Here is an 11,588-nt window from a genome sequence, read left to right as displayed (position 1 = left end):
TGATTCAACAAATATTTACTGAGCTCCCCCTGTGTGTGTACCCTGTACTATTTGAGGCACTGGGGATACATCGGCAAGCAAGACAAGGCCCCTTCATGGAGCTTAGGATCTGGTGGGGTAAGACAAAGTGCCCAAGTAAGCAGACATAAACGTGACAATGTGGCTAGCCCTGAGGGCTGTGGGGAAAATAAAACAAAGTGGGCGGTGCAGGAAGGAGCAGGTCTTTTATGTTGAACAGCGTAGGTTTCTCTGAGCCAGTGACATCTCAGGGGATGTCGTGCCAAGTCCCTGTACGTGCCAAGTCGCTGAGATAATGCGGCCCAGGTTGTTGTAACTCCCAGGAGGACTTTGTGCAGGACGGTGGGGGTGTAGGATGGGCTGCTGCAGAGCACCAGCACACAGACGCCCACGTTTTTATCCGTATGTTATCCACGTACACGTCATGCCTGTGGCTGCAGTTGGTAGAAGGCAAGAAATGAAAGTAATAGACATTTCTGGCAAACATTCAAAAATTACAGAAATGCACAAAACTCGAAAGTACCGCCTAAAATCAGAGAGAAAACTGGTATTGGCATAGTATCCCATTTGGTATACACGTTTGTTATATTTTACGTAAAATTAGGATTAGGCTGCGTAGAGTTTGCACGTCTCAGAACTATTCTGTTCGTGAATCCAGAGGTATTTATTTGGCACCTACTGAATACACGCACATGCCTGTTCTGACAAAGCGCAGAAATGTATAAATGGAACATGAGAAAGCTCCCCACCTTCACTTCCACGCCCTCCCCTCCCCACCCCTTCCCACCCCACCCCCAGCCCCGTACAACCCCTGTGAACTGGTTTGGGGTTTATCTTCTTACACTTCGTTTTTTGGACCTCCTGAGTTTTGGAAAAGTAAATAGCTGATCTCTTTCTCAATTTCATTTCTTTACTACGAGAATATTGCTCAACGCAATAAGAGCAAGCACTCGTCACAGTGTATTCCAAGAGGCCTGAGCCATGGTCACCCTTCAGGGAGGATGTGGCCAAGGCACTTCTGTTTAATCCTGCCACCTTCTCGGCCCGGGAGCATTTATCCTAATTCTACCCAGTTACAGTGATAAACCATCTGAGACCCGAGTTTTGTTCGTCCTCTGAGAGGCACCCCAGGAGAGGCATGGCTCCCCAGGCCGCAACACGCATGGAGACAGTGTGAGAAGTGTAGGAACACGTGAATCATAAAAATGCCAAGGTAGCGCCTGACCCAGAGTAACAAGGAACCAGGGGTATCTGGTTTCAAATCAGGCCGTCATTTCTCGGTGCTTCTCGAATTATTGGAACTTCAGTTTCCCCACATACTTCACTTCCTTCAAAAGAAATATGATTCCTAGCTCATTATTAATTCCCGAGGATATGACTGCACCTTGGCTGATAGTCACGTTGACTTTTGTCTCAGAACATTTAGAACTTAAAAATCCAAAGTCCCTAAGGGTGCGTGGGTGGCTCAGTCGGTTAAGCTGACTCTGGATTTCAGCTCAGGTTCATGGGTTCAAGCCCCACGTCTGGCTCTGTGCTGACAGCATGGAGCCTGCTTGGGATCCTCTCTCCCTCCCTCTCTCTCTCTGTCTCTCTCTGTCTCTTCCCCCCTCCCTCCCCCTCTCCCCATGTCTCTGCTCCTCCTCCGCTCTTGCTCACTCTCTCTGTCAAAATAAATAAACTTTAAAAAAAGCACCCCATACAAGTAGGAATTGAAAAATGATTCTATCTCTATGATGAGTGTCTGAGCAGGACTTAAATCCTGAGAAAACCAGTTTGCACGGATTTCCCCATACCAGTCACCTCCCTCCTGGGGCCCAGATCTGGTGTTAGAACCTTGAGACCTCTGTCCCATCCCCCAAGATCTAGTGCTGAGAGATCAGCTTAATGATGTCAGCTTAAATAGTCTGCTCACATGTGATCTGTGGTGGTCGGGTAGTGCCACATCAAACCATCCCCTCCCCCAAACCATCTCTTCCAAAAATATAATCCACTCTATTCAGTGAAGCCTTGACTTCTGGAGATAGGTGATAACTCTGAGTTAATCGTCACCATCATTTGGGAAGCCCTAGAAACAAAATTAGCTGGAGACCCTGTAGGTAAATTCCAGGTATTTTAACAAGGCCTTGCCACACTGGTCTTTCTGGAGTCCCCACCTGAAGCGGGAGGATTCCTCAGCCAGGGCGCTGGCAGCAGGATGCCAGTCACAGAGCCATAAAAACTCCTTCAAGCTTTGGCCGGTGATCGGGTGGCAGGAGGCCCCGTTTCTGCTTGTGGCTCAGCCCTTCTGTCAACCCAGCACTGCCCAGAGAAGACCACACCACGGGGCTGGGGAGAGTGCTGGGTCAAAAGTCTGGAGACCCGACTTCTGGCTCCTATCCCACCGTCCACTCAGTGCCTGCTTTGGGTGAGGCTGGCCTTCCCTGGTCTCCACTCGTCCTGTCTGTAAGAGGAAAGCGTGGACTCCATGGGCCGTAGGGTCCCTTCTGGTTCTAAGAGGCGGCCGGTTCCCGGCTCACGACTCTAGCCATCGACCCAGCCTTTCTGCTCTTGGCTAGCCAGCAGTCAGCTTGGCTGGACCTGATCCTGTGCCACCTGCCAGTCTGCTAGTTTGTTCTCTAGTCCAGTGGTTCTCGCAGTGGGGTTCCTGGACCAGCAGAACCAGCATCACCTAGGAACTTGTCAGAAATACAGACTCTTGGGCCCTACCCCAGAAGTGATGAATTGGAAACGTCAGGAGTGGAGCCAAGCAGTCTATTTTAGCAAGTCTGCAAGTGATTCTGACACCTGGTCAAGTCTGAGAGCCACTGCCTTAGTCTCAACACTGTTATCCTAAGAGATACTATTATAGGCAGACTACTATAGACACTATTTATTTATTTATTTATTTAATTTATTTGTATTTTGAGAAAGAGCGCACGTGTGCATGAACAAAGGAGGAACAGAGGAAGAGGGAGAGAGGGAATCCCAAGCAGGCTCCTTGCCTAGCCCAGAGCCCAATGCTGGGCTCGATCTCCCAATAGTGAAATCATGACTTGAGCCAAAATCAAGAGTCAGAAGCTTAATCAGCTGAGCCACCCAACCACCCCATGTAGGTGCTTTTTTCTTAAATTTTTTTTTTTAACATTTATTCATTTTTGAAAGGCAGAGAGAGAGCACGAATGGGGGAGGGGCAGAGAGAGAGGGAGACACAGAAACAGAAGCAGGCTCCAGGCTCCGAGCTATCAGCACAGAACCCGACACGGGGCTCGAACTCACGGACCGCAAATGACTTGAGCCGAAGTCGGCCACTTAACCGACTGAGCCTAGGTGCTTTTTAAGGGATCTCTGAGAATGGAGGGTGTGCCAGAGTCTTGGAGACACGTGACTGCTGTCATCATTTCCAAAACAGAGGAAGAAAAGTTAGCAAGTTTAGAATCCTCGAGTAGGAAGAGACCCCAGACAAAAATTCTAAGAAATTACCAAAAACAAGATTGTGAAGAAGAGGTAATCATTTGGAGGCAGCTTGTGAAAAACAAGTTGTATCTGACCAGTTTTGTGTCTTTGCTCCTTTATTATGCACACGGTTATGCCATGAATATTTATTAATCGTCTCTAGTATACCCAGCACCGTGATGGGCACTGGAGATTTGGTAGAAAGGAAGACGTGTATGATCTATCCTTCAAAGACTTGTGTTCTAGTGGTAGAAACAGACACAAATGCACATTTTTTTTAAATTTTTTTTTCAACGTTTATTTATTTTTGGGACAGAGAGAGACAGAGCATGAACGGGGGAGGGGCAGAGAGAGAGGGAGACACAGAATCGGAAACTGGCTCCAGGCTCTGAGCCATCAGCCCAGAGCCTGACGCGGGGCTCGAACTCCCGGACTGCGAGATCGTGACCTGGCTGAAGTCGGACGCTTAACCGACTGCGCCACCCAGGCGCCCCAACACAAATGTACATTTAATAAAAGAATTACTGAGTATGAATAGTGCTAAGAAAATAAACAAGATGCTATGGCTGGCAGTGACTTTATATTGAAAAGTCAAGGAAGGCCTCTCTGGACACGGGCATTTGAGCCAAGACCTGCATGATGGGAAAGAGCAGGCCGTAGAAGGGGTTGTGGAAGAGTTCCAGGTGAGGGCTCAGCCTGGGCGCATTCTCTTCCACGCTCTGTATAGAAAACCACACTCACTGATGGATGTGCATCTGTCTGTTAGGTGTGTTGAGGACAGAAAGATGCTTAGAAGCACAGCGTTGGGCCATTGGATTTTTCATCTTAATTCTCCCAGACCCAGCTGTCCTGAGTCTGGGCATTCTGCCTTACCCGCCCACCCCACCCCCTGCCACCAACCTGTGATCCACTGGCCAATGCTTTAAACACCTTTGTTCCTAGCCTACCCTTTAATTGACCACCTAGAATTCCCCCATCTAGTGGTGCATCACAGAGCCTTGCAAAAGTGGATTCTCTTCCAACCTTAGATTTCATTTTTGTTATGAAATACTTCAGATATACAAAAAAAGGGTAGAGAATAATATTATGAAGACCTGTAAACCCATCATCCAGCTTAAGGAAGAAAATATGAGAAGTACCATTGATCTACCTGATCTCATTCCTCACTCTTCCTGTAGAACATATCATCTTGTATTTGGTATTTATTATTCCCACAGAATCTGATTTTAATCCATTGTTTAGAGTTCAGGGTAGCAGATTGAACATTTGTACTAGCGACTTCTTGATATCCGCACCCCAACATACACATCTGTTTTGTGACTTCTTGAGGTTAATTATCTTGAGGAATTCGGGGAAACCAGCTTTTAGAATAAATTGCCTACGGTTTCCATTTCTGTTCCTAACAGTCCACAATATATCAGCCTAAGATTGTTGGGTTCAGTTTTGAATTACACCGAGCTCTCCTGTGTTAACTGATCAGAACATGGCACCAGTCCTGTGAGCTCCTGCTGGCAATTTGAGTGCTGTTTTGCTGCAGAATAGACCTGGCATCCAGCAGAAGCCATTAGTAATGAAATTACAAATGAATTAACTCACATAAAAAAAAAAAAGAGTCTCAACTATAAGCTATAAAAACCTATAGAAATAAATGGTTTTGTTAATACTAGTCAAAATTGAGATGGAGGAGAGAAAGTAATCCTCAAATATCCCATCTTGGTCATTGAAATTTTCCTAAGTGATGAACAACACCTATCCTAACTGTATATGTTTTCATGATAAAGTTACATTCAACGTCTTTTGTTGTCTTATTGTAAGGGCTCTGTGAATTTCAAGTTCGGGGTTCTATTTGCCAAAGACGGGCAGCTCACTGATGACGAGATGTTCAGCAATGGTAAGTGTCCCCTACTTTGTGCTCACTGAAACCCTTGTTGACAGTTTTGACAATCCAAACTGAGCGTACCTGTTGAGTTGGAGTCTTTCAGTTGTTTCACGAAATTTTAGGGTAAAATTTCAGGGTCAACTTTGTAGGGCAGCTGCTGTCCAGTTTCATCCAACTTGGCAAATATTTGTCGGTCACCAAATTTGGACCGGCCACCGGCACCAGAGATGGAGTCTGTCTGGAAAAGTACACGGGATTGGAAGAATTTGGCTCTAGATCATAATCTCAGTAGCAGAGGAAGATTTTTCTCTGATATTTACGGTTGGGAGAATTATCAAATGTGCCATTTTCCTGTTGTTGTAACCTGCAGTCTTCTGGTTACATACCTATTCATTATTAATAGAAGTAGCAATGGTGTTTATGTTTTGCAACACTAAAGCCTTGTGATCCCAGTCTGGCAGCGGGAAGGTTGGTCAGTCTGATTCTGTGGTTTTCCTTTCCTTGGAATCCCGTGAATTGTGGAAGTTCCTTTGCGGTCTCCGGGAAGGAAGCGTGGCCTCTCCGCTCGGTCTGCTGCCCGAGTCTCCAAGCCTCGTTAACGTTCCAGTGATTTCAGGGCATCGTTAGGAAATGACGACCTTGCACATTCTGTACTTTATTCACACTTTACCTCTTCCTGCAGAAATCGGAAGTGACGCTTTTCAAAAATTTTTACATCTTCTGGGTGACAAAATCACCCTAAAGGGCTGGACAGGCTACCGTGGCGGTCTGGACACCAAAAGTAAGCTCACCTCCTGATCTCTTCTGCTGCCATTTGTATAACTTCTCTAGTAGTCAGCCTGACCTGTATTTGGATTTAGTCCCAAGGTGGGGAAGGGATGGACAGGAAAGGATGAGAAGGAATTTGAGCTTCATACCCAGTCGGACACAGGGCGGCTGGACACATCTGGGGCCTCCATTGAGTCTGGCAAATCCAAGCCCACCCTCAAACAGCCCCTACGTGTGGCAGGCCACGGTCCGTGAATACTTACTGTCGAGAGCCTCTGTGTACCAGGGCTATGTGAGGCTCCAGGGACGTAGCAATGGATAACACCAACATGGTCCCTACCTTTCTAGGAGCTGATAGTCCAGTGGATAGCACAGACCCTAAACAGATAATTACCAAATACCTTAGCACTAAGTGCTTGGAGGAACAAAGAAGAAAAAGCGCAGAGTGCCGTGGGGCATTTTCCCTAGTCTGGGGGATGAGAGAAGGCTTCCCTGAGGGAAGGATGAGAGGGAGTAATTTGAGTCTTGAAGGGAGAAGAGAATTCTAGGCAAGAGAACATTTGTGAAGTCGCTGAGTGAGGAAAGAGCCTGATGTGTTCTAGAAACTAAGAGAACATCTTCACGGCAAAGGGACTGGAGAAGAGGAGGGGGCGATCCCGCGGGGAGTTTGAGATCACATGAAAAATTTCGGATTTTATTGTAAATGGAGTTGGATGTCATGAAAGGGTTTTAAGTAGAGGCGTGGTGGGGTCTGATTGCACCCTCCAGCCGAACTTGCTGGCCGCGGTGTGGGGAATGACCCGGCAGGGTGCATGGGCACACGGTGAACCTGACCGCCCATAGGTTCGCTACCCCCATTGCCAATACTCAGCCTCTCTGTTACGGTCACAGCCACCATCCACTGAACGCTTGCTGTGGCCTGGTACCCTGCAAGTATAATCTTGAAAACATCCCTAGAAGGTAGTTACTATTTTTATCCCCGTTTTCAAATTAAGAAACTGAGGCTTCGAGAAAATTAAGGTGACTTGTTAAAAGGAACATAGCTGAGAACTCGAACCCAGGTCTGCTTAACTCCAAAGCCAGTGGTTTCAGCCACTCTGCCCGTGAGAGTACTTGCTTTGTTTTATGGACGTCATAATTATGTGTACGTCATCTCGTGTTAATTTTGTCCCGTACACGAGCAGTAACTGGAAGGCAAGAGATTGCAGCACCTTCTCCTTTTAAAGCCCAGACGTCTATGTGAATCAGACAGCAAGCGAGCTTAGAGCGGGGAGGAAGAGGGCTCTCCACGTGGGCAGGAGCCTTGTATTAGCTGGTCAGTGAGCCATACTGTGGCTTCCGCTCAGGTGGATAACCCAGAATGATCTTTGGGAGTGTACTAACTGTGTGCTATAGTCCCCCAGCCTGCAAATAAAGACTATTTCCTTAGGGTGTCAGAATGCTCTGTGTCTACTAAATGCTCATGTTTATGTCTTACAGATGATACCACAGGGATACATTCAGTTTATACTGTCTACCAAGGGCATGAGATCATGTTTCATGTTTCCACCATGTTGCCATATTCCAAAGAGAACAAACAGCAGGTATGTGCGAACACAGGCTCTTTGAGAACACACAGACCATCACATGGTGACCTAAATGTGGAGAAAGCGTCGCTATGATTTCATAGAACAAGAAACCGTATGTGCTAATATATGAACTGAACTTCAGGCACCAGTGTAGGGACGTTTCTAGTCTGTGTATTTGAACTTTCCACAAGCCTTGGGAAGCACTGTTCTCACCGATGCTATCCCCTTACATAAGGGATCAGAGATAATCGTGCACACACGTGTCTCTGTGTGAACATGTATGTGTATTTGCATGCGTGAGTGTGGTTTTACAGACTCGTGAGAAACTGTTTTACGTAGATGTCGCCTTTGCTCTGAGACTTCTCTCCGTGTGTCCGGTATCTCATCAGAGACTACCCAGGTCATAAAGCCAAGTGAATCCTGAGTGCCGGCTGGCAAGCACTTCCCAGGGCCTTGCAGGAAGTTAACGCCGAGTATCTGCATGAGCTGTGTTGTACTGGGGGGGCGGGAATCTACCTGACGCACCCCAGAGACTGGCCGTTTCCAGAAGATTTTCCAGTTTGTGGGAATTTAGATAGACCAAAGATACATGTTGCTGGTTTTTGAAGGATTTGGGGGGCATTCCGTTTAACTTTTTATTAGATCTTTATCCCTTTTTTATGCATTGAAGGCATCGTATGAATAAATATCACAAACGTGGATGGACAGTTGGTCAGCAAAGATTTGTGAGAAATAGGAACCTGGAGAGGGGAGGTGATGGGCTCAGAGGCTTTTGTTTCTAAGCACATGTAATTCTTAGTTCAGTAAGACCTCATCGGGGGGAAAGACACAAAACAAACCAGTGGGCTAAAATGTGGCGTTCCATGGGGCGCCTGGGTGGCTCGGACGGTGAAGCATCCGACTTCGGCTCAGGTCATGATCTCAGAATTTGTTGAGTTTGAGCCCTGGGTCAGGCTCTGTGCTAACAGGTCAGAGCCTGGAGCCTGCTTCAGAGTGTGTGGAGTCTCTGCCCCTCCCCCACTCATACTCTGTCTCTCTCTCTCAAAAATAAATAAAACATTAAAGAAATTATTTTTCAAATAAATAAAATGTGATGTTCCAGTCGTGAGATATAAAGATGCTTCGGGGACGTGGCAGGGAGGGATAGGAAGAGCCAGTTCTGTCGGATGGTTTGGGGCCTGGAGTAAAGAGCTGGTGGGTTTATCCTGCAGGCATCGGAGACCCACTGGAGGTCTTAAGCTCATTCTGGTTTTAGAAGGCTCACTCTGGGAGAGGGCAGGTGGGAACAGGAAGTGCCTTGGCCCAGCACGACTGCTTAGTGGCTGAGGTCACTTTCTGCAAGGCATCTTCCTTTGCAGGGTCGTGGGCACCTTTATTATCAAAGGAGCTGAAGCTCTTAGGATCTTAGGATCATGCGCTGAGGGGGGACTGAGCTGGCCTTCCCCGTCATTATGAATTACAATGACCTCCTACAGCTCAACAATAATATCACAGAACTTCCCCTGAAATGTTTTACAATCTTCCTCCTCCCTGCACTCTGACCTTTTCAGCCCTGCGCAATCACCAGATTGCCCATGTCTTGTGACAGGTAGGGGCATTAGCCAGAGAGACGGGAACAAAGAATGTGACATTTCAACCTTTGCCCAACTCTGAAGACGTGAACCTTATCTCTTCGAGGGGCTGTCAGTATATTAAGGCGTGACCACCCTCGCCAGCAGCTCTGTAATGTCCCCAGGTGGACCCGGTATTCTCAACATCGTGGTTGTCTCCGTGGTAGCACTTGGGGCCTCCACTTGCCAAGCATCAGTAGGTAGGAGGCAAAACAAAACTCAAATTCGTGTCTATTGCCAGGAAGATCAGACAGGTGGGAAGAGAGACAAAGAAACACAGGACACGAGTGAACCTTAACAGTGCCCAATCATGGCAGAGCAGAGAAAAACCACTAACTGTGAGCCTCTCTCCGTACCTTGGGGGCCTAAGGTAACAGACAATAAGACAGAGGCCAGCCTGGCTCAAAAAGTCTTGCTGCTTTTGGACCTCCCAACATCTAGAACATGAGGGGAACGGTCTGAGCCATATCCCAAATCTGACATAAAGAAGCCACCCCTCACACAGTTTGTAGGTTCTGGTATTCCTGTGACTTCTACGTCTCTCCTCCTCTGTCACTGAACCAAACCTGAACTGGGGGGTGACGGAGAGGGAGGTATTGATATTTGCCTCTGTGGGGCCTCACCTTTCTCCTAACTCCCTGTGATGGCACGTACCACTGACATCTCCTGGTCTCCCAACTCCAGGCCCTGAGGGCAACTTGTAGAACTGGATGAAAGCACAGCTCTGTGAGCAGCCCATCTGGGCCCGGTCCTAGCTCTGCTAAGAACTAGCTGCGTGATCTTGGGCACGTGATGAGCCCTGCCTGGCCCGGGGTGCAGTTCTTGGCCTTCTTGCCACCACCTCCTACTCTCATTCACTCCGTGGATGATCTCCCCTGGTCTCAGGGCTCTAGATAGCTTTTATACGCTGACCCCCAAATTTACGTCTCCATCCGGAAGTCCAGACTCAGGTGCAGCCTTCTTGGCACCCTCTGGGGCTAGATGCCTCGAGCCCAACGTGTCCAAAATTGCACCCCGCCTCTCCTGCAGCCTCTCCTTTCTCGGTGGAATTGCTGGGTCGTGTGGTAATCCTGTGGTTAAGTGTTTGGGGGACCAGCATACCGTTCTCCCCAGCAGTTGCCCCATTCTGGATTCCCAGCAGCAGTGCACAAGAGCTCGACTTTCTCCGCGTCCTCGACAGCACTTTTATTTCCAGGTGTTTTGTGTTTTCTTCGGCTTGGTTTTGTTTCGCTATAGCTAGCCTAATGGGTGGGCAGCGGCAGCCCATCGTGGTTTTGATCGGTGATGTGGAGCATCTTCTCATGTGTTGATCACATCTCCTTGGGAGAAATGTTTATTCAACTCTGGTTGCCCACTTTTTAATCAAGTTATTTGATTTGTTGTTGTTGAGTTGTAGGAGTTCTGTATATTCTGGATATAACCCCTTATCAGGTGCATGATTTGTACATTTTTTTTAAGTTTATTGATTTTGAAAGAGAGCGTGTGAGCAGGACAGGGGCAGAGAGAGAGGGGGAAAGAGAGAGAATCTCAAGCAGGCTCCTCACTGTCAGCACGGGGCCCGACACGGGGCTCAAACCCACAAAGCGTGAGACCGAAATCAAGAGTCAAACACTCAACCGACTGAGCCACCCAGGTGCCCCTGTAAATATTTTCTCCCATTCTGTGTGCTGCTGCCTTTCACGTGTGTCAGTGGTGTCCTTTCTTGGGCCAAAACTTTAAATCTTGATGCAGTCCATTTTATCTCATTTCCCCTTTTGTTGGGTGTGCTTTTGGTGCCACAGCCAAGAGATGATTGCCAAAAATAATGACTTTTGTAGTTGAATTGAAATTATTAGGACATCCCTAAACCTTCATTTCCTCATTTGCAAAACTGGGATAATATCTAGTAAGAATCAGAAAGGAGTCCTGTTCTCCAGGAGCTTATACTTCAGAATAGGGGACACACCAGGGATCCACGGAGAACAGTGAATCCTTCTGTTTGGCCGATTAAGCAAAGGTCTAGGACAGGGGGTTGGCAAACGATGGCACATGGGCCAAACTTCACATACTGCCTGTTTTGTTCAATTGTTATTGGAACACAGCCATGCCTACCCGTTTATGGATCGTCTATAGCTGCGTTTGTACTATGACAGCAGAGCTCATGGGTGCAAACAGACAATATGATCTACAAAGCTGAAACTATTTGTTGTCTGGCCCTTTACAGAAAAAAAATTGCTGACCACAGGTCTAGGAGATCAGTTTTGAAAGGTCAGCTGAGGTCAGATTACATAAGGCCATTGTCCTCCCCAAGTACATCTTTCAGAAGTAGCTAAG

At 47.4% G+C, this 11,588-nt stretch overlaps 1 protein-coding gene across 3 annotated transcripts in view; it reads left to right on the top strand.

Moving 5' to 3' along the window:
• The window catches only part of GARNL3 (GTPase activating Rap/RanGAP domain like 3), a 150,654-nt gene that overhangs the window by 98,214 nt on the left and 40,852 nt on the right, over positions 1 to 11,588 (top strand). For all 3 annotated transcript variants that reach the window (XM_047829919.1, XM_047829918.1, XM_047829920.1), the window contains exons 10-12: positions 5,266 to 5,341; positions 6,012 to 6,110; positions 7,577 to 7,680. In XM_047829919.1, the coding sequence (XP_047685875.1) occupies positions 5,266 to 5,341; positions 6,012 to 6,110; positions 7,577 to 7,680 (279 nt within the window). The remainder of the gene's footprint in view (positions 1 to 5,265; positions 5,342 to 6,011; positions 6,111 to 7,576; positions 7,681 to 11,588) is intronic.

Source organism: Prionailurus viverrinus, chromosome D4 (assembly GCF_022837055.1).
Source record: "Prionailurus viverrinus isolate Anna chromosome D4, UM_Priviv_1.0, whole genome shotgun sequence".
In the NCBI taxonomy this organism is placed as follows: Eukaryota; Metazoa; Chordata; class Mammalia; order Carnivora; family Felidae; genus Prionailurus; species Prionailurus viverrinus.
This window is presented reverse-complemented; position numbering and strand designations above follow the sequence as displayed.